General features: G+C 42.3%; 2 protein-coding genes across 2 annotated transcripts in view; one reads left to right on the forward strand and one right to left on the reverse strand.

Annotated features, from left to right (window-relative positions):
* The window catches only part of COL26A1 (collagen type XXVI alpha 1 chain), a 218746-nt gene that overhangs the window by 87759 nt on the left and 107675 nt on the right, over positions 1-23312 (forward strand). The gene's annotated exons all lie outside the window — the stretch shown is intronic.
* Positions 13517-13903, reverse strand: PFN4 (profilin family member 4). The gene has a single exon (XM_032216411.1). It carries the CDS (start codon positions 13901-13903, stop codon positions 13517-13519), a length of 387 nt encoding a protein of 128 aa, XP_032072302.1.

The raw sequence follows: 23312 nt of genomic DNA on the forward strand, positions 1-23312 counted from the left end.
AGTAACTGTGAGAGGGATCTTGGAATCCTAGTGGATAACCATTTAAATATGAGCCAGCCGTGTGCAGCAGCTGCCAAAAAAGCCAACACAGTTCTAGGCTGCATAAATAGAAGGATAGAATCAAGATCACGTGAAGTGTTAATACCACTTTATAATGCCTTGGTAAGGCCCCCACTTGGAATGCTGCATTCAGTTTTGGTCGCCACGACGTAGAAAAGATGTGGAGACTCTAGAAAGAGTGCAGAGAAGAGCAACAAAGATGATTAGGGGACTGGAGGCTAAAACATATGAAGAACGGTTGCAGGAACTGGGTATATTTAGTTTAAGAGAAAGAAGGACTAGGGGAGACATGATAGCAGTGTTCCAATATCTCAAGGATTGCCACAAAGAAGAGTGAGTCAAACTATTCTCCAAAGCACCTGAGTGTAGAACAAGAAGCAATGGATGGAAACTAATCAAGGAGAGAAGCGACTTAGAACTGAGGAGAAATTTCCTGACAGTTAGAACAATTAATCAGTGGAACAACTTGCCTCCAGAAGTTGTGAATGCCCCAACACTGGAAGTCTTTAACAAGATGTTGGTTAGATATAGGTGAGTTAAATGCAGGGGCGGGCGGATAGGCCCACTTCATCATTGGAGTGAATTGGTTCGCTCCCAACTGATGGTTGGAGCTACCAGTTTGCCCAAACCGGCAGAATCCCACCCCTGATTTACTGCCACATTCGCACTAAATGTCCTGTGAGAGAAGCCCCATTTTTCCATATGATCCTTAGTTCTAGCCAATCCAGTGTTCAATCTATTTAAACTTCTCCAAACCATCCATTCCTCTTCCAAACCTCCAGGCAACTCCTTAAGTGGTTCTATCCAATCATGAAGATTTTTTTAAACTTGAAGTTTCCATCTTTTTAATCGTTCTTTTTGAGGTGTACGAACAATCTCCTTGGGGCAATCTAAAGAGCTCCTTCTCAAGTCAATTTCTTTTTGTTGGGAAGACTTGGCCAACTAATGGCCAACATGTAACTCGGGGATGTCAAACTCACATCCTCATGGTGGCGTCACGTGACGTATTGGGCCTTTCCTCCCCTTCGCTAAACCAGGGGGTGGAGCCAGCATGTAACGCATACGGCCTGCGGGTTTGACACCCCTGATGTAACTCCTTTTCATATTCCATATCTTGTGCTCATGTAAGAATTTTACTTACAGTATAAGGATACAAAATTAGTTAAATTCCTAAGAAAATTTATTTACGTTCATTTCTGTTATGCTCCTTTTTTTGAGATGATTTATCCTTGGGTTTTTTTTAAAAAAATGTTTTTTATTTATTTAAGAAAATGTACACAGCTCACTCTCAGTGACTTACAAAAGCTTTTTCTTTACTAGTTTGTAAAATAAATGATTGTTTTGTTTGAAAGCTGTGTAGCCGTAGATCCTGAAACCTCATCCCCTTGGATGGTAGCTACCCTAATTGTTTTCTCCTGCCTCATCGGAGCCTTACAAAAAAGAGTTCAGAAGCCATCAAGCAGGAAAAGGGCATCCAGCTGAGATCAGGCTTCTTACTGGTGAAGTGTTCTCTGTACCATGGAGTGGTGTTGTATGACCACATTTGTTATTTTATGAAAGCATTAAGGGTTGAAGGGTTTTTTTAAAGAACAGAGAGGAGAGAAAGGAACTAGGAAGGAAAAAAATAGTTGGAGGCCACACATTTGAAATCTTAAGGAGAGATGCAAAGTTTTAAGTATATCAGTATGACATCTTGGTTCCAATTCAAAGTGCTGGTTTTGACCTTTAAAGCTCTTCATGGTATGAGGTCGGGTTATCTGAGAAACCACCTCTGCCCGATTACATCTGATTGTTTCAGAAGAATTCACTGGTTCTTGTCCCTTGGGTAATTACATTCGGCGAGTCCAAGGAGGAGAGGTGCCAACTCACAAAGCATCCCTGGCGTGCTCTTGAGTTGCCATAGGACAGGGGGATGGGGAAACTGCGTGGCTGCCACAAACAGAAGCATATTCCATGCATAACTTTCCCAAGGCTGTCTTCCAGGTTACCCGCAGCAGCCGGAGGGGTGTGATTTCTACAACCCGGGAAAGTGCTCCATTGGAGAATGTGATTTATGACACCCTGGAGGGAAGAGGGAAACAGGATCGTAATTGGGTTATAAATTACGTGGGGTCAGAGTTGGCTTCAATTGGACAACATGCTGACATGTTGCTCCTAATAAATAACTGGATTTCTTTTGAAGCTTGGCTTGAGACTCATGGTTTAATTAAGGCATCCATCAGAATCCTGACATGAGCCATCTCTGCCATGGCACTTGCCTTAGATGGAACAATCTCTTTTTTGAAGTGGGAACAGTTCCACCCTTTCTTATTTTTGAGAAGTCCCTCAAGACCTGGCTTTGTCATCAACCCTAAGGGTCTCAGGACCAGTCAGATCTTGAGGTGGCTCCATTGCTGATCAAATCTCTTGTTGGCATGTGTTTAATATAACAGCAGCTGACATGTTTATTTTTATTTTTTTTCGCTGTCACTTCTTGTGAGATGAGTGGCCATATAAATTTGCTAAGTAAAGAAGTAAATAAAGCTATTAAGCAGTGGAACAGACTCCTTGTTGGATTTACAGTAACTCTGTCAATAGTTTTAAACAAATGCTAGAGAGCCAATTGCCTGGGATGAGAATTCCTAACTTGGGCAAAGAGTTGGACTAGATCAGAGATGTCATACTCAAGGCCCTCCGCACCCCATTTTGGCCAGCAGGTGCTGCAGGAGGCATCCATCCCATTTCCATGCCTCCCTCAATCCCCGACCCGTGGAAAACTACAATGCTAATCCAGCCCACAAAGAAATCCAGTTTGACAGCCCTGAATTAGATGATCTCCATGATCCCTTCCAGTTCTGATTCTATGATATTCAGTATTTCTGACCAGAAATCTTATAAACAATCTGTTAAAAATAGTTTGTTCATGAGAACTAAGGACTGAAGGCCAAATTTGAATAAATCAATCTTTACTTAGCAAACTCTTTGCTATTGTATAAATTTCAGCCATACTAATTACCAACTTTTAAAATTACTACTGATCCAAGAAGAATTGCTCTTTCTAACAATTATTATAATAAAACAGGCAGTTAGCAGCAACAAATAAAAGTTTGAGTGGGCAATGTATAATGGGACCATTCACCCTGGCCAGCTAGCCCCAGTCAACCCACTCCAATTGTCTCCCTACAGCCAACTCACTGTGGGACATCTCGCTATGCACAATTCATTTGTCTCTGTCTTGAGTTATCCTGCGTTGAATTATCCCATGGTGAGTTATCCTGCTGGCCAGCTGATATTTGGGTCTTTGCTGCGCATGTGCGGGGGGTGGGGTGCATGCGGGAGATGTTTGTGCGGAGTGGGGGGCGGCACAGCCTGTTTTTGCTCCCAGGAGGCTACAGAGAGGCCTACTAGGCCCAAAATGGGTTACGGGGGCATGCATGTGCATGTGCAAAGGGCAGGGGTGATGTGCTCATGCGCAGGGGATAATTGCATTATGGATGCAGGCGCACACGGGTGCAGTCGCGCACGTGCGCACAGGTGCTTTCGGCACGCGACAACTAAAAGGTTTGCCATCACTGTCTTAGACCCTGGGTAACAAGTAGGCAGTAGGTGATATGAGTGTAAGGTGCAGTTCTTATGTAGTCTGTCACGTGCCTTCTTAAGTTGGCTGCGGATGGGATAGAAAATTTTGTACTTTCTTCAGTTAGATTACTAATCTAACCAATTTCTTTATGTGGAAGGAGACTACTAGTTATCTTTCACTTCTGACAGCAAAATACCTGGAGAGTTTCTTTGCTACTTAAAGGAATTATCTGATTCCAGCTGCCTCAATCCTAGATTCAATATTTCTATCATCCTTCTATTTTTTGATCATGGAAGATGCTGCAAATTAATCTGTGTGATGAAACATGTGAGGCACACTAGCCTTGGGGACTCATCAGTATTTATTTGTTTATTCCTTTTGCTTGTATCTAGTTAGGCTGGTAAGATAATGAAGAACTTAGCGGGAGTTGTTTTTTTGGCTTTGAAGGCCTTTATTCAAACAATTCTGCTGTATAATAAGCTTGACTTTATTTCTCTCTCTCTTTCTCTCTCTCGCTCTGTTTGGAGCAAAAGGAGTTTTTAGCTAGAACAGGAAATGAGCCTATTCAGCCACCCAGACTGCTAAATCCTGATATAAAGACCATATGGAAGGGGGCAGCCCAGAGGTGATGTGCACTAATTATTGCAACATGCATCAACTTGATTGATTTGAATCCAAGATAATGCTGACACCTCAACCTAGTCTGTTTCCCTTCTCCCATGTGCTTAGAAGTTCAAAGACGGGGATCTTCTCTGGGGAGGCTAAATGTCCCCCATCAACTTGGAATCTTGGCATCAATTTGATGCAGCCAGCTAATGACAACTGTTTTACGTTTGCTCATATAAATGTCAACCCTGTCTTCCGTCCTTTTTAGATGCAGATTTTTTAAATGTTTTAAAGGAATAGCAGCAATTCACCAAGGGCGACAATTGCTGTACCTGGTTATTCTGGGAAGTGTGGTTTGCAGGCTGTGACTTTGTGGTAGTTCAGGATATATACGGGGTCAAACGTACTTCCCTTAGTATATTTTTTTTCTAGAATGAAGCATCTAGCTTTTATGAAGGTATTGCTGTGGTCTACCAGTGGCGTGTGGAGAGGAGATCACAGCAGAGTTAGACAGCAAGGAGGTTGGGGAGGAACATGGGCCAGTCCTGGAGTCTGGGAAAGGCTCTGACAAGGGCTCTGCATTGGAGGCAGAGAGGAGACCAGGCCCATATGGGAGTTATATGCTGCCTCTGGGGCCTCCAGAGTCGGACAGCAGCGAGGCAGAGGAACAGGCTCCCCTGTTCCCAGTGCGCGTGTGCGCAAAGCTGCCAGAAGGCAAGAACAGTTAAAAAGAAGGGATGACTTGGGAGTAAGGTTTGGAGGTGATTGGCCCTTCCCATAGGACATAAAGGAAGAGCAAAGGCACATGAGCCTTTGCAGGAAGCAACTTGGCTCATGCTGGTCAGCTTCTGAAAATCCATTTGGACTCTTTGCTCTATGTGGCCTTGCCAAGCTAATTGCCAATTAAGGCTCTGGCAGCATTTTCAAAGAAAATAAAGGTGGGTGCTTATCAGCCTTATCCCGAAGGACTTTGACAGCGTGCTGTAGAACTCTTTACTACTATTTGGAACTCATTAAGGGCTGTGAATGAATATAATTCATAGCCTTTGAAATAAAAAGAGGATTTTTGGACTTAATTGTGTGCATTTTACTGTATCAGGAAGCCTAGGTCAGAACAGATATGCCTAAAGGTACGTCCATACTACCTGCAGTTTAATGTAATACGAAAAACTTCTAGAGAACTGATTTAAACAGTTCTGCTAAGGATGTTCCTGCTGCCACTATTTACATTTTCTCATAGAAACTGATCTTCATAGCTATTCTTCATAGCAGGTTCTCTAACAATGTACACAAATGTTTAGGGACATCTGGTCAAACTGTATTTTTCATCGACTACCTAAGCCAGGGGTGTCAAACTCAAGGCCCATAGGCTGGATCCGGCCCATGGGATGCTTAGATCTGGCCCAGCGAAGGACTGGAAACAGCGAAGGATTGGCCCACGTTTTCTCTGCCAGTGAAAACAGAGTTTGAGAGGGCTGCGTCCTCCCGAGCTCCGTTTTTACTGGCAGAGCGCTCAGGCCACCACAGGTGCCCCCAACACGAGTGATGTTGAGCTGGCCACACCCACCCTGATCAGACCCACCCCCCTGATGTGGCCCTCAATGAAATCGAGTGTAACACCTCTGATCTAAGCAAACAAAACTTGCACAACTTCAGTGTGGTTGAAAGTTAAGCCTTTGCCTGCAAAGTTGAATGCACATTTATATGCAGTTAATTACAGATTCAAATTAAACATGAATATAGCATAATTTTGGATGCCCTTCCCTTTCTTTGGCACACTTTCTTTGGAAACAATAACACTTGTAGATATGTCTTCTGGTTTGCTAGGCTAAATTCTTGCTTTTGGAGATTTTTCTCACTCTTTCTTGCCCAATTTTTCTTGCCCAGAATTATTGTTAAGTTTCTTTGCATGCAGTGCATTTTTGAGATACATTATGGAGATTTCCGATTATGTTCGATTCTGGGTAGTGTAAATACCATTCCAAAAACCTTTACTTTTCTCCTCTCTAATTAAAGAATTTCAGACATTTCAGACATATTTATATATAGCAGAATGCATTCTGCCTTCTATCTGCAGAATGTTTCTTCTGCCACTGGCTACTACAACATAATCTCAAAGCATAATAGAACCACCCCTATTCTTAATGCTTAAGTGCAAGGAGAAGTGAAAAAATTCCAAAAGCAAGCATATGAGGGGTTCATTAAACAGATACCTGGTTAAGAATTTATAAGCCTGTGTAAACAACTGTAGCTTTTATAGCTATTTTTTTCTAGATCAATCCTGTGTGAATATATCTTAGTTCCTTCTAAGAATCCAAGAAACCAGAAAGGTTGAAAATATTTGAAATTGGTTGGAATTTTAGTGTCACTTTCGGCATCTTTTTCCTGCTTGTGATTATTTATGCATTTATTTACTGAACTTTATGCTGCTCATTCATATATTTATGGAATGTATGTATCTCAGTTTCATGAACTTTAGGCAGTATACAAGCACAAGGTAACATAGTCAATAAAATAACACAATAATACAATAAACCCAAAAGATAATCATATATAATTACAGTAACGCTTGTATTTCTTGCCAGCAAATATACAACAGTGGTGGGATTCAACATTTTTTACTAACGTTTCTGTTGGTGTGGCTTAGTGGCAGTGGCATGGTTTGGTGGGCGTGGCAGGGGAAGGATACTGTAAAATCTCCATTCCCTCTCCACTCCAGGGGAAGGTTACTACAAAATCCCCATTTCCTCCTGATCAGCTGGGACTCTGGAGGCAGAGAATAGATGGGGGCAGGACCAGGGGTGGGTTTCAACCGGTTCGCGGCGGTCCCCGCAAACCGGTTGGTCAGCGAACCCGGAAGTAAGTAACTTCCGGGAATGGCGAAGGGCCCACCCGCCCACTCGCGCTCCTTACCGGTCTTTGAAAGCTTCTGCGCTTCCACGCAGGCGCATGGCACATACAGCGCCTGTGCAATTCTCTGCGAGCAGCTGGATGGCACATACAGTGCCTGCGCGAGTCTCCGCAAGCAGCTGGAGCATCGCGCAGGCGCTAAGACGCATGCGTGAACTGTGCCCGTGCATGAGGACGCTGCCGGTCCCATTCCAACCGAACCGGTTGGAATGGGATTAGCAACCCACCCCTGGGCAGGACCAATCAGAGGTGGTATTTACTGGTTCTCCAAACTACTCAAAATTTCCGCTACCGGTTCTCCAGAACTGGTCAGAACCTGCTGCATACCACCTCTGGGAATCTTACTGTATGGACTTTTGCCTATGTCTCCATTTTGGTCAACATTTGATTGTGTTCCTTGCCTACTAGATATTCCCAGTTTTCTTATCATGCAAACTTTCATTTAGCATTTCCCCATTTTCAGCCACCAATGTGGAAAGAAGAGCTTTCGTATAGCTGGGTGTCCAAATTGTAGTTCCTTTGCTTTTTCAGCTTTACTACTTTGCCTCCACTGCAAATTACAATAGCTATCAGGCTCTCAAAAGAGGATTTTACAAGAAAGAGAAAAGAGATCTGGAATTCATTTTCAAGTGCTTGACACAAAGTTGGAGCATTTGGCACGACAGATGTTTGATTCAACTAGCATGGGCAGTGGTCTTGAATGCTCTGGCTTGTAGTTCTATAAATATTTAAAGGCCGTATCCTCTTCAGCCTTGGCTTACAAAAGTGGCCATGATACCTTGCCATTCTCAGGAGCAATATTTCAACTTTGGATTCAGTTAAATGTACATCATGCTTTGTTCATTTTATCGAGAGGCATCACGAATGTCAATTATACTTTACGACCATTCCCAGAATAGTACATGTAATGAAACTTCCTCCCATCTATTATACACAATCTAAGGTTTATTTATTGATTTATTATATATATGAAGAACAATGTGCACATGCTCTTGGCAGAGATAATTGTTGGAAAGTCAGCTACACATAATTCTCATAGTGACATATAATGGGTAACTTCATAGGAACAAGCTTATTTTGTGGGGGTGCCCAACCTTGGATTGCCCTCCTGTAGTGAGATAGCCTTAGACCTTATTTTATTATCTTTTCAGCATCGGGGAAAGGCATTTTTATTCTTCTATGACTTCTAACTCTAATGCTTTAATCTTCATGCAGCAATTTAGTTTTTAAATTTTTCTTTCTGCTGTTTACCACTTTAATTTAATGCATTTTTATATTTATGTTTATATGCTTTTATATACATTTTGAGAGCCAATATCATGTAATAGTTAAGGTGCTGGACTAGGAATGGATCGAACTTCAGCCATGGATGCCAGATGAATGATTTTGAGCCAATCAACTCTACACTGGGAAGTAAAAATCATCTATCTACCCTCAGTGGTGAAATTCATTTTTTTTACTACCAGTTCTGTGGGTGTGGCTTGGTGGGCATGGCAAAGGAAGGATATTGCAAAATCTCCATTCTCTCCCCACTCCTGGGTGAAGGATATTGCAAAATCTCCATTCTCACCCCACTCTTTGGCCAGCCAGAGATGGTATTTGCTGGTTCTCCAAACTACTCAAAATGTCTGCTACCGGTTCTCCAGAACCTGTGCGAACCTGCTGAATTTCACCCCTGAATTTCACCCCTATTACCCTGAAAATAAGACCTCCCTGAAAATATTGCAACACAGCAGCAGCCATGAGGTGACTACACTCACCACCTCCTGCACCTCAAAAATAATAAGACCTCCCTGAAAATAAGGCCAAGTGCTTATTTCAGGGGTCAAAAGAAAATAAGACCCTGTCTTATTTTCAGGGAAACACGGTACTAACTTGTTCTGGATCAATACAATACAATACAATAGCAGAGTTGGAAGGGACCTTGGAGGTCTTCTAGTCCAACCCCCTGCCTAAGCAGGAAACCCTATACCGTTTCAGACAAATGGCTATCCAACATCTCCTTAAAGACTTCCAGTGTTGTGGCATTCACAACTTCTGGAGGCAAGCTGTTCCACTGATTAGTTGTTCTAACTGTCAGGAAATTTCTCCTCAGTTCTAAGTTGCTTCTCTCCTTCTTGTTCTACCGTCAGGTGCTTTGGAGAATAGCTTGACTCCCTCTTCTTTGTGGCAACCCCCGAGATATTGTAACACTGCTATCATGTCTCCTCTAGTCCTTCTTTCTATTAAACTAGTCATACTCAGTTCCTGCAACCGTTCTTCATATGTTTTAGTCTCCAGTCCCCTAATCATCTTTGTTGCTCTTCTCTGCACTCTTTCTAGAATCTCCACATCTTTTCTACATCGTGGTGACCAAAACTGAACACAGTTTTCCAAGTGTGATCAATATGATAGCTTTCTCTTCAAAACTATTAATTAAGTATATGGGGTCAGAGTCTTTATAAGCCACTTTAAGAAAGCTATATTATGAAGTACAATGTGTTCATTTTTCAAATAAATAATGCAGAATGCTAGAAAATTACAGTGGAAGAAAAAAATGGAAAACCAAGGAAGGGAAATAGGTTTGAGACTCTTGAAAGAGAATATGACTGGCTGGCAGAAATCTTGCATAATGTATTAGGTTAAAAGTCCCATTTTTTAACTGCATTACCTAGGTTTTTCTCCTTTTCCTACCCTGAATTAAGGGATTACAGAGTCATTAAAGCTTGATCACAGAATACCAGAGGTAAATGAATATCTCTCTCTGTGTGTATGTCTGTGTGATATGTAGGGAAGAAGCAGGACTGAAGATCAATTAAATATTTTTATGGAATTTGCCACAAATTCTAACCCTTTCAAACAGTCACTAAACAAATGGTTGTAAATTGAGGACTGCTTGTATCTTTATCGCACAATCCTTGGCATACTAGGAAATACTGTAGCAGGGATACCTGATGGAATCAGAATGTGCATAGAAGCTCCTGTGCAATTTGAGCCATGCTAAAGCAGAAATCTGCTTCCAACTTTCCCTCTTAGAGAATACATGTTGACCTCAGATTGCAACCATTTATTCAGCGGCTATTCAAAGTTACAACAGAGTGCTGAATGAAGGAGACTTACGACCAATCTATTAAGTTGCGACTGTTAACAGCATCCCTGTGGTTCATGGGATTGCAATTTTAGCACTTGACATCCAGCTCACAATTACTATAGTTGCAGCATCCTGCAGTGATACCAATGCCATTTGCTACCTTCCGTTCTGTCTTTGCCTAAGCAACTGGGAAACTGGCAGAAGATGGATCTTGCTGCTCATTTGCCTGCCTGTCAATGCTCTACAGTGCCTGCCTGCAGCACCTGCCCACCCACCCACTTCATAGCACCTATAGCACTTGCCCCTCTGCCCACCCATGCCTCTGTTTGCCTGTGTTCTATAGCACCCATTCACAGCACTCACCCCATTGCCTGGTGGTTTGCTTGCCTGGGAATTCCACTTCTTCCCACATTGTTATGTTGAGGTCCTTGTTTAACAACCTACATATTTCTAAGGCCTTGACAGCAATTGGGATTGTTGTTGCTAAGCAATTCAGTCATATGACATCAAGCTTTACAACCACATCCCAATTGCCTTTAACTTGCGGACTGTAAGGATGGGCACTGAAACTAAGTGGATGGAGAGTATTTGTATGCGGACATGCTATCTTCTTCCTCATGATCATTGCTGATGTTATTTGTGAATTTATATGACCATCTATTTGAAATGACTTTTAGCCTATTGGAATCTAAGTTGTACCTCTTTGATAAGTATTTTGGAACGAAGGCCTGAAATACTTAAGCTTTTAACGAGAAACTCAGCCTGGTGATCTGGGATGGTTTTTTTCTCTCTCTTCCTCCCTGTTTGTAGTCTCTCTGTCTGTCTTGTTTTCAGCTCTTGTATGAATGAAGGGACGTGGTGGCCTAGTGGCTAAGACGCTGAGCTTGTCGATCAGAAAGGTTGACAATTTGATGGCTCTAATCCCTAGTGCGGCGTAACGGAGTGAGCTCCCGTTACTTGTCCCAGCTTCTGCCAACCTAGCAGTTTGAAAGGATGTAAAAAATGCAAGTAGAAAAATAGGGACCACCTTTGGTGGGAAGGTAACAGTGTTCCGTGTGCCTTTGGCATTTAGTCATGCCGGCCACATGACCGCGGAGATGTCTTCGGGCAGCGCTGGCTCTTCGGCTTTGAAACAGAGATTAGCACTGCCCCCTAGAGTCAGGAACGACTAGCATATATGTGCGAGGGGAACCTTGTGAATAAAGTGGAAATTAGGGGGAGGAACCCATGTGTTTCCCGAAGTCCTTGGAGAAACAGTCAAATCAACATTTCTTTAATAAAATTATTAAATAATGTAGGATTGGATTAAAGCTCCTACATTGCAGCTCCTGGGGGGTTTTCTTAGATGAGATCTGGATTTCTTAACTACGCTAGTGAGAATTAAAAACAGAAATATTTTTAATTGTAACATAGTCAAGAGATCCAGATCTCCTCCAGACAATTAAAAATAGAATTATTTTTAATTGTCTGGAATGAAACTATGTACAGAAACTTATATAGCAGATGGAAGAAAACATATTGACAACTATTCTAAATGCTGTATTGCTTGCTTTTCTCCTCTCATGTTATTTCTGTGTTCCAGTATGGGTAAAAGAAGATTCTGCCAGGTGAGAAACCCAGCTTTGGAAACTCGGATGTTAAAATGGTCTAATTTTATTGACATTGTATTGTTCTAAGTTGCATCCCAGGCTTTCCCTCCAAGTTTCCATACCTGAGGTAATAAACCTGCAGTCCTTGGCCTAACTTTGTCATCCTCGGGGGTGAGTGGGGAGTTAAGATTTATAACAAAAGAAATTTGTCTCTTTTCCAGCAAACTGTAGGGCTGAAAGGAAAAAAAAAGTATTGGTAAAACAAAAGTGGTGAATGGATGAGGATGAGAAAGAGAAAAAATGGAAAATGAGAATAAAAAAGGTTATTTATTCCTCTCTATATAAGAGATGACCACTTTTATGCCCCAGGCCACATATGGACTTAGGAAGCCTTGTGTGTGGCCCCCTGTACAAGCATAGCTCATTTTATTGCATTGTGCTTTATTGTGCTTTGCAGATCTCTCTCTCTCTGTGTATTTGTGTGTGTGTTTGTGTGTGTGTGTGTGTGTTTTATGAGACCCTCCACCAACAAAATAATTATGGCTTGTTTTGAAGGCCCAGATGATGATTAGCACTTTTTAGCAATAAAGTCTTTTTTTAATTAAGGTATCCACATTAGTTTTTTTAGACATAATGCTATTGCACAATTAATAGTCTACAGTTGATGGTAAACATAATTTTTATATGCCCTTGGAAACCAAAAAAAATTCTGTGACTCACTTTATTGCAATATTTGCTTTATTGCAGTGGTCTGGAATCAAACCCACAATATCCCCAAAGGTATGCTTGTACTTCTTCAAAAGTCACCCTCCCCAATTATAATGCTTAATGAAAGAGAAGAGGAAAATAATTCAACTAGGGAGTACCATTTACCATGTTTATTGAACATTTACAAATGAACATTAACTCTAATTTAAAACCATTCCTTGCTCACCCACTCCTTTGTGTTGGGACCTGTCTGCTTTCAAAGTGGCACAACCTTGGCGTGCCAGTCTGTGGCCGGTTACAATCTTCAGCTTGGAAAAAGGCTGCGCTGTTTATTACTGGGCATGGCAAAGACGATGTGCACCCAAGATTTGATGGAAAACATTATGTCTGGCAGGAAATGCAGATCTTTCTAGCATCCAAGTTCAGGTGCAGGGGACCAAAAGCAATCCAAGTTGTAACTGAGGCAAAAGCAAAAATCCCAGAATTGCCTCTTCTTGAGAATAAAACCAAGAAAACAATGGTTTGCAGCCTTTTCAACCTGTTGCCTTACTCTGTCCAACGGTAGAGCTGGCTCTGACAGAAAATTCTCCATGGAGGCCCAGTGGTCCATTGCCTTGGCAACCTGGTGGTCCTTTTCCTCAACAAGGGAAGCTGAGCCTTATCACCTGTGGTTGCCGTGGTAACAGCTCTGCCAACTTCAGCCGATTTCCTTTCATTGCAGGTTAATAGCAAGGAGATGGTCCCCGTCTTCATCCATGCTTGCCTGCTATATCCTTCTCTGGAAATAGGCTTATAGTAATTCAAGTCTACATCAAGATGCTTGTCTATACTTTGAAAGTGTTTAATGATGATGCTGGGTATCCTCCTCTGTGCATCCAAAGGACATATCCATTGAGCCTGACCTGCAGGGAACCCAATGTGTTGTTCAAAAAGGGACATTTCTTTTCCTGGTTGTGCCAAGCAAGAATTTGGGGTGGAAAGTTCTCTTGCTCTTTTCTTTCTTCCTTCATTTCTTCAGTTCCCCTTCGCTCTCAGGTAGTCTGCTAGTTTCTCCACTGCCTCGACGCAGACACTGGGGTACATACCTTGGCAATATGTTCCAACCAGGATAAAGCTTCCTGTTTTAACTATGATCACTCCATCTCCTTTTACTTTAAGGTAGATGGAGTTGCCATCGGCTCTGTAGCATTTGTAATACCGGTCATTAAAGTACTGCCCTTCCTTCCGTATTTGGGTCTGGTTGTTGAAGAAGGCTTGGACGAAGATTAAGGCCCAGTTTTGAATATTGAAGCCTGGAGTTGCTGCCATCACATTCATGTCGGCAATTCTGATGAGGGCGGCTTTTTCTACATGCTTTGTCTTGATGAGACCGTCAAGCAGCAGAGTTTGTGCCTGGTTCATCTCCCTCTGCGTTTGGTAACTAAGGCTTTGGCTTCTCCCTTGAGAATGTAAACAGTTTAGTTGCCCTGGTTTCTCCCAAGGGATTCTGGGAATTGTAGTTTATGAAGAATGCTGAGCTCACATGCACAGCCATAGACTAGGTAAGGAGCAGAATTCAGCCCAGCCTCTTCTATGAAATTGCAAACTTTGTTTTGTTTTTACATCTCTTTTCCTTTTTAAAGATAGAGACCCAGAGCAAAGTGTGGAAGGAGAATTTTTTCAAACAGGTTTGAAAGGAGAGCGGAAAATCGCCCTATGTTCTAACCCGTCTCTTAACCTTGAATAGACTGCACTGATACTTGAATATAACTCCTACACTCCTTCTGATCCTGACTTAAATACCAATTTGCACCTCAAAGAAAAATGACATTGAAGGTGTCAAACAAAAAAAAAAATAGACCACAGGAATCTGTTACTTTCCTCATTTGGATTTTTAGCAAAAGTAAAATGACTTATAAATTTAATTTTGGGGAGGGCATAGTTTTCCTTTCACAAAGATATGAAGTCAGAAATAAAGAATTAAGAATGATACCTCTATTAATCTTGGATCTTTTATACTGCTTCAAAAATCTGCAGAATTTATTTGATTAAAGATAAAAATGAAATACAGTAAAATTGTTCTGATTTTCTTAAATACTTAAATTATTGGTCCTTAGAAGTGCCATCCACCAAATAGACATTTCACAGTGTTTGTTCTTAGATAAGAACAATCAATTTTTCTGAAACCTGCAAATAGACCAGTTGAGAAGTGTTTATTAAACAATATCAGATTGGTTTCCACGCAGGTTCTGAAATCATTAAGTAGACAAAGGTGCTTTTTCAAGAGGCAACTGAACTTTCTGGCTTTTCTTTAAAGATGTTTCGCTTCTCATCCAAGAAGTTTCTTCAGCTCTGGAGAGCTCTAGAGAGCTAAAGAAGCTTCTTGGATGAGAAGCGAAACATCTTCAAAGAAAAACCAGAAAGTCCAGTTGCCTCTTGAAAAAGCACCTTTGGGATAACCATGACCTGGATGACTGAGGATCTCCATAGACAATAGGTAGACAGATTCCGCAGATGAGTCTGCTTCTGCCTGTGCAGCTTTCCAAAATAGTTTTTCCTTTTATATTTGAGAAAGATCTAGTTTCTTGCACTCAATATATTGCTTTGACCAAAATATGTAATTGCTGCCTCTTTGGGAGGATAGTAGTTTTCTGCCTTGGAATATAAAATGTTCAACAAGGAAAAGGGAGAAAATAAAAATCAGAAATGAAAAATATAAAATAAAAATTTTAATAGTAATATCTTATGATAACATCTCAGATGTTGATCACAGTGACTGTTTCAGGCTGAATTTATTTAATGAATTAATGGCAATAAAATTAAAACAGCTGTATTATATCTGTCTTTTAAAAAAGACTTTCATATACTGTATGAGGGAAAGTTTGTAGTCTAACATTTTCCTTGACACACAGTTTTTCTGTCTAGTACAAAACATACAATTCATTCAAAGGAAGTAATTGTTTTATTTGATTCTGCTTTTATTAGGCTCCTTCATGTGGTCCTTTCTGGGTATCATGCTTTAATAAGATTTTTAAAAATAGAAGATTTAGATAAGACCAGAAAAGATTATAAGTAGATTTGAGTCCAGAGGTGTCTGCAGGGGATGGGGGGGGCGGGCAAGATGGCAGATGCTGTCACATACATGCTATGATGCGCTGGTATTTATTTATTTATTTATTAGATGTATATGGTGGCTATCTTGCTATCCAAAGTAATTTTAACCACCAGCTGTGTTAGTTCCATGACTGCCATCATGCCATGCTGCTGACTGCCATTCAGCTGATTGGCATAATAGCCATTGCAGCTCAGCTACGCTCTCAAATAGCTTGCAGAATTCCAGAATACTTAACAATCTGTTCTCAAAAGGTGGTACAAGCTGCTCCAGACACTATTGTTGTTGTTGTTGTTGTTTCTTCTTCTTCTTCTTCTTCTTCTTCTTCTTCTTCTTCTTCTTCTTCTTCTTCTTCTTCTTCTTCTTCTTCTTCTTCTTCTTCTTCTTCTCCTCCTCCTCCTCCTCCTCCTCCTCCTCCTCCTCCTTCTTCTCTTCTTCATCTTCATCATATCCCACTTTTTTTTTAATACTTGGCCAACTCAAGGCAGTGAACATACCTTATTGAATAAACATAATACAATACAAATACCTTGACTTGCTGTAGCTTTTTGCCATTTATGTATAACTTGGATTTGTATACAAATACAGCCACCTTCATCTTCACTATATTAATATTCAGATCTGTGCTCCTTCCTGCAACATATGACATGACTGACATTGGTTGCAAATCATTTGAGCTGTCAGCCAAAATGATGACTTCTTCTGTGTACAAAAATGCACACCCATTCCTGTCACCAGCAACTGCACCTGTAACATCACAGCAAATATTCCTTATATGTTTGTCCATCAACATGTTACACACCTAGAAGGGGGTGGGGCCTTTATACAATCTTGCCTTACTCCCTGCTCAAAGGCAAATACTCCAAAAGATCATATTTTATAAATACATTCAGGATCTTGTCCTTGCAGTGTCAGTCTGTTGACACCCATAAACATGGATTATTCTACATTAACTGGCTCTCTTTCCTGACTGTAATGTAAACCATCCACAAGAAACTACTTATGAATTGGAGATTATCTGTGGTATTTGTCGTCCCTTCTTACTGCAAGGAATACTGATTCAACGGGGATTCTAACATTTGTGGCCTGCCTCCTTGAGAGAGAACAACAGTCTTTAAAAGCCATTCCCTAAAACAGCTGTTATGCGGTTTTTGATTTTTCTCCTCCACTCCTTAACCCACTAATCACTCCTTTTACTGACCTGAATGAATGCAATTATACATCCTGGTTATTGTAAATAGACCACAAAGCATCAGGCATATCTTAAAATGATGTCATGTCTAGACATACCATTCAGGTATAAATTATTGAAAAAGTAGCTTGTTTAGTGGTTAAGAGTATAAAAAATTAACAAGATAGTTTTGCATCTGTCTTGTAAGAAGACTTTCATATGCAGGCTTGTGCTTGAAAGAATTTTCACTGACCCCCTGATTTGGGAGGAAGAGTTGGTTTTGGGAACTGGAATTTCACCTCCCCTCTTTCCACAGCTGTTTCATTTCATATTTAGTGCAGTATTTCTCAAATGGAAATGAGGCAGGGGTGGGTTGCTAATCCCGTTCCAACCGGTTCGGTTGGAACTGGGCCGGCGGCGTCCTTGTGCACGCGCGCAGTTCACGCATGCATCTTAGCGCCTGCATGATGCTCCAGCTGCTTGTGGAGACTCGCGCAGGCGCTGTATGTGCCATGCGCCTGCGTGGAAGCACAGAAGCCTTCAAAGACCAGTAAGGAGCGGGCGGGTGGGCCCTTCGCCGTTCCCGGAAGTTACTTACTTCCGGGTTCGCCGACCAACCAGTTCGCGGGGACCGCCGCGAACCAGTTGAAACCCACCCCTGAAATGAGGGAAGTATGAAAAACGCATACAGATAGTCCTTGAATTACAGTCATCCATTTAGTGACTGTTGAGAGTTACAGTGGCACTGAAAATGTGACTTGCAGCCAGTCCTCGCACTTAAGACTACAGCATCCCCAGGTCACATGATCAAAATTCAGTTGCTTGACATGTTGTATGCCTTTACCATGGTTGCAGAATCCTGGGGTCATGTGATCATCATTTATGATCTGAGCTGGCTTCTGGCAGGCTAAGTCAATGGAAGAGCTGGATTTGCTTGACGGTTTTGTTATCTATTTAACAACTACAATGATTCTCTTAGCAACCATTGCAAAAAAGGTTGTAAAATGGGTGTGACTCACTTAACAACTGCTTTGCTTAACAACATAAATTCTAGCCTCAATTGTGGTCGTAAGTTGAGAACTATGTATAGAGTTTTAATTGCTGTGGATCAGGGATGGGTTGCAGCTGGCATTACTGCCGGTTTGATGCGTGTGCAATTTTGCTCCATGCGTGTGCACACTTGCCCATAAATGGAACATTAAAAAATGGGGGGAAAACATGCTGTGCCAACCGGGGAACTAGTTCAGAGGCGTGGCAGGCCTGGGTCGCTGCCAGTTCCGGCAACGCAGGCTGGCAAATCACTACCGGTTTGGCCAAACCAGTCCAAACCAGTAGGAACCCACCTCTGCCGTGGATGAAAAAGCATGAAAAACAAAAATATTGATTTTCCAAATGGGAATCAGTGTCAAGGGAGGATAGGAATGTGATTCTCAGCTACTGATTTGTTTTCCTTTGGTAGGAGAGAAAAGTAGGGGCCATGCATTCTCCTATTCAAGCTATAGAAGACTCTTGTCCTACTGGAGAATTTTTTAAAACAGTAAGCTATGAGTCAATCTGGATTCTTGGCCATTGCCTGAATTACAGTAATCTCTATAATTTACTTGGCAACATTTTCAGAGGTGGCTTCCCAGAATGACAAGAGTTGGAAGAAACCGTGGAGGTCTTCTAGTCCAACCCCCTGCTCAAGCAGGAAACTCTATACCATTTCAGACAAATGGTTGTCCAATCTCTTAAAACCTGGAGCACTCACAACTTCTGGAAGGAAGCCATTCCATTGATTAATTATTAGCTATAATAATAGACTCTTGCAAGTCTGATTGTGTTGTATTTCCTCACCCTTCACATGTTCCATGGAATTAGAGAGGTGTCTGCCTGTGTCATTTCTAGGCTTTAAAAATGCTTTTATTTAGGTTAGGGTTCTTGTATATTTCTATATGGAGAGTTAGTTTTGGAATCAAATTATTGTCTAGGCCACGGGTGTCAAACTCAAGGCCTGTGGGTTCCTACCAGTTCAGCCGAACTGGTAGTAGTTTGGCAGCCTGGGTCACTGGAACCGGCAGAAACCCAGGCCTGCCATGCCCCCGAACCGGTTCTCCGGGAGGCGCTATAGGTGTTGCCATCTTGTTTTTTTGCTTCTGCACATGAGCTGAACTATTTTTATTGTACTGCGTGTGCACGCGCACGGCGTGGCCCTGAGCAAACCGGCAGTAGTGACTGCCAGAACCCACCCCTGGCCTGCGGGCTGGAACCGGCCTGTGGGGTACTTACATCTTGCCCACAGGGTTACCCTGGAAACAATGAAGGATCAGCCTATACTGCCTCTGCCAGTAAAAATGGGCTCCCGAGCCCCATTTTTGCCTATGACAGCCTCCTGCAACCCTTTGCCAGCGAAAACGGAGCTCGGGAGGCCGTGGCAGCCAAAAATGGAGTTTGGGAGCCCGCTTTTTGCTGGCAGAGTGCTCGGGCCACCACAGGCACCCCTGACACAGGTGATGTTGAGCTGGCTACACCCCCCTCCCCCCAAGGTCAAATACAACCCTGATGCAGCCCTCTATGAAATCAAGTTTGACACCTCTGGTTGAGGCTGTGGCTCTCCCACCTTTCATTCAAGGTTGTTCTTGCAGCCTATTATAAGTCCTGGCTATTTTCATATCACATGTTTCAAAGTGAATCTGCCAGCCCTGTGTGTTCTTGGAAACCTACTTTGCTGAGGCTCGCATTTGAAGAAATTCTCTCTATAGGGGGCCAAGAGCAGGGTCTTTTCAATGGTAGCACCCATCTGGTAGAATAACTTGCTACCACCTGTAAGAATTGCCTCCTCTCTGCCTGAGTTTCCAATACAAGATGGAAATCTTACTCTGGAAGAGAGCATTGAGGGATGTTAAGTTTACTTTTATGATATGAAGTATCTCCATTACTTAGTGCTATGATAACACATAGCTTGTCGCTGTTTGATGTCTTTATCCTTTTTCCTGTTGTATGCTGTTCAGAGTCATTTTGAAATATAGCCTCACAGAAATCCTAGTAATAAATATGTAAATAGATAAATAGAGTTGTTCTCGCTGTACCTCTTTATCCTTCTTTTCCTCTCCCAAGTTTTTTTTTTATTATTGTCTGTCTGCCAGTAATTCTGTGGGACAGCTGTGAGGAAAAGCAGGAAATGGGAGAAAAAGGAATTGTATTGCAACATGGACCAATAGCCCCTAAGATGAAATGTGATACTTCCTGCAATATTTTTAAAAAAATAACTATTGGACTCTAGTGACAACTACCTTGGTTCCTAGATAGGCATAGTTTTGTTTTAATTGGTTTTATCTGAAATTGATTACCTGCCCTGGAAATTGGAAAGCACAGCAATAATTTGCGTAGTGTATACATATATAACTTTTCTTGGAATCCCGTGTACAGTCAGGAATCCGTGATTTGCTCTGAATGGCCCATCTCTGAAAAGTTTTACTTTGTTTTATCTAAAAGGATAAACTGTACACAGTATTCCATTCAAGTGTATAGGTATACCTGAATAGAGTTATAGAAATCAATGAAGGAAAAATCTTTCCAGAGTAGAAAAGTAATTATTTTTCTTTAGAAATATCAGAGGAATTCTTGCTCATCTTAAACTTGGGGCTGCCCTTGAAGAGTGTTCGAAGACTTCAGTTAGTCCAGAATGCAGCTGGGCGAGCGATTGTGGGTGCACCTAGGTACACCCACGTCACACCTATCCTCCGCGAGCTGCACTGGTTACCCATTAGTCTCCGGACCCGCTTCAAGGTGCTGGTCGTCACCTATAAAGCCCTACATGGCATCGGACCTGGGTACCTGAGAGACCGCCTCCTGCCGATTACCTCCCATAGACCGATTAGATCTCACAGGTTAGGTCTCCTCCGGATTCCATCTGCCAGCCAATGTCGGCTGGCAACTCCCCGGGGGAGAGCCTTCTCTGTTGCAGCTCCGGCCCTTTGGAACGACCTCCCCATGGAGATTTGGGCCCTTACTACCCTCCCGGCCTTCCGCAAAGCCACCAAGTCCTGGCTGCTCCAGCAGGCCGGGGGGCTTGTGAAATATCCAGCCCCACGGTAACTATGAATGTTGTATATTTTAAAGTGTTGTTTTGTTTATTTATCCCCTTCCCTTGTTTATTGTAAGCCACCCGGAGTCCTTCGGGAGTGGGCGGCATACAAGACCAATAAACTCAAACTCAAACTCAACTCAAACTCAAACTTACATTTGAAACAGGAGGCATCTTTATCTTCCCTGGATTTTCAGGGAGGCTTTTAACTACAGTATAAAATTTAACAAACTTTACTTATCATCCTAACTTCTATCTTATCACTTATTATGAAGCCTATATATTATATTATCCTGTACAGATAGTCCTCGTTTAACAACCCTAATTGGGACAGGCAATTGCACCACTAAATGGTTTAAATGGGAAATCACATGGCCATGACTGTACTTTCTGACTGGAAAGAGACAAAACTAATCAGTTTCACACCTTCAGCTTTTCTTTGCCTCCCAACTGCCCTTGGAATGCTCCAGTGCCTGCTCACTTGTCTTGTACACATCAAAAGCAATGCAATCATGCTGGAGTTGAGAGTAATTGGCACGCCATATAAACAGCTTCCTCTCTTGCAATCCCTCTTTCTCCAATCTCTCTGTTCTATGAGGAAGACAGGGGGAAAAACCCCAAGTGATTTTTGTGGACAATCTTCCTTTGCCTGAACTTCCCCCCTGCTGCAGAGCACAGAAATTGGAGAGAAAGGATGTGCAAGAGGAGGGTATGTTATTTGTTCTTCCACGAATCAAAAGCAATGTGATCATGCTGGCAGCCTGGGGTTGGGACCACGAGGGTGTTATGTGAGTAGCTTACTCTCTTGCAAGCCCTTCCTCTCTATTCTCCAAAGATGAGAGAGAAAGCAATCTATTTATATGGACAATCTCTCCTTTGTCTGACCTTTTTTGGTTTCTGGTGCAATTGCATTTTTTTTTCAATGTATAGAAGAGCAAATAACTTAATGTCAGGTGCCTCTTCGTTTAATAATCAAGAAAGAAACCACTCAACTCCATGTTTCAGAATTAAGTGTACTTTTACTAATTACAAACGATGAGAAGCAAAGCAAAGCTGAGTCTGAGTAAAAAGGTGCGAGAGCAATAGATATAATGTATGATTCAATCCCCTCCCCTTGGCACCCCAGTTCATAGTCCAATAATAATTCACCCAACCGTCAGGTGGGAGATGTCTTCAAAAATCATCATCAGGTTGGAATGCTGGACAGTTGGCCTCGGCGGGAAACTCCCTTCTTCCACATGCGCAGAGAGATGATCAGAATAACTCCTATTAACAATCCTCCAGTACATAATGATTCCCCTCCCAAATACCATGTCCCACCTCCCTGTTTCAATGGCAGCTGAAAAGCAGCAGCGAAGCAGAGGCTGACACTCTCTTGAAATTGCTTCCTCTCCAATCTCTCTGCTCTATAAAGGGAGGGAGGGAGGGACCAGGGAAAGCAGAGCTTTCCTACAGAAATCTCTTCCCAGGTTCTCTCCAGACCTGCACAAAGCCTCTCCCATCCCTCCCAAGACATCCCCCCCCAATTCCTCATGCACCTCTGTGGTGCCCCCATGTTTCTTACTTCGGACTACAACCTCTTTCTGCTTAATGACCTGCAAATCTTGGGGTTACAATAGCAACTGCCAGGATTGGATTCCTAACTGATGTGGTCACATGAGGCCACATTTTATGATCACACCAATAGCAATGGTATCCTAGTCCCAATAGCTGTCACAACCGAAAGACTACCTATATGTAGAATCACAACCACATCCCCTGACAATTAGGTCAATGCCACTGGGGGGTGTTGGCTGTGGAAGATAGAGTCTAACACTTTTAACTGTAATCATTGAGGATCCTGTATAGATTGTATTCATTGAGCATCTTACAATGAACACCTACAGGATCAAGTGAATACATGTGCACAATCAAGTTTAGTTGAATCGTGGCACGACAAAACTGCACTCGTCAAAATAGCGGTGATAAAACTGCGTTGCTAAAGCCGCGATGTCATCACCGCGCATCATCACCGCCGCAACAACAGCGCAGCGACAGAAGGGCGCTTTAAAACAGCGCGGCGGCAGAAAGCCGATTTAAATTAAGGTAAGGGTTAGGATTAGGTTTAGGGGTTTGCTTTAGGGTTAGGTTTAGGTTTAGGGTTAGGGTTAGGGTTAGGGTTAGGTTTAGGGTTAGGTTTAGGGTGCTGAGTGCTTCGGAAGGCGCAGATTTGCCCTCCGCGATTATGTCATCGCGGTAGGGTCGCGTTTTTCCTTAGCGCTTCGAACGGCGCGGATTTGCCCTATGCACTTATGTTGGCGCGGATAAGGGCTTCGCGGTTTTGTGGTGGAACCTAGTTGAATAATCTTGTTCTTGGTTTTGTTTGTTTGGTTTTAGTGATTTAGTATGTTGACACAATCCAGGCTATTTGGTTGGTTTATAATTCAGCAAACTGGGTAAATTCCAAGTTAAATGAGTTAGATCAGGGGTGTCAAACTGGAGG

Source organism: Thamnophis elegans, chromosome 4, assembly GCF_009769535.1.
Source record: "Thamnophis elegans isolate rThaEle1 chromosome 4, rThaEle1.pri, whole genome shotgun sequence".
In the NCBI taxonomy this organism is placed as follows: Eukaryota; Metazoa; Chordata; class Lepidosauria; order Squamata; family Colubridae; genus Thamnophis; species Thamnophis elegans.

What these genes read in the sequence shown, in the direction of transcription:
- PFN4 (XM_032216411.1), bottom strand. Translation starts at nt 13,903, where the DNA reads ATGAACCAGGCACAAACTCTGCTGCTTGACGGTCTCATCAAGACAAAG.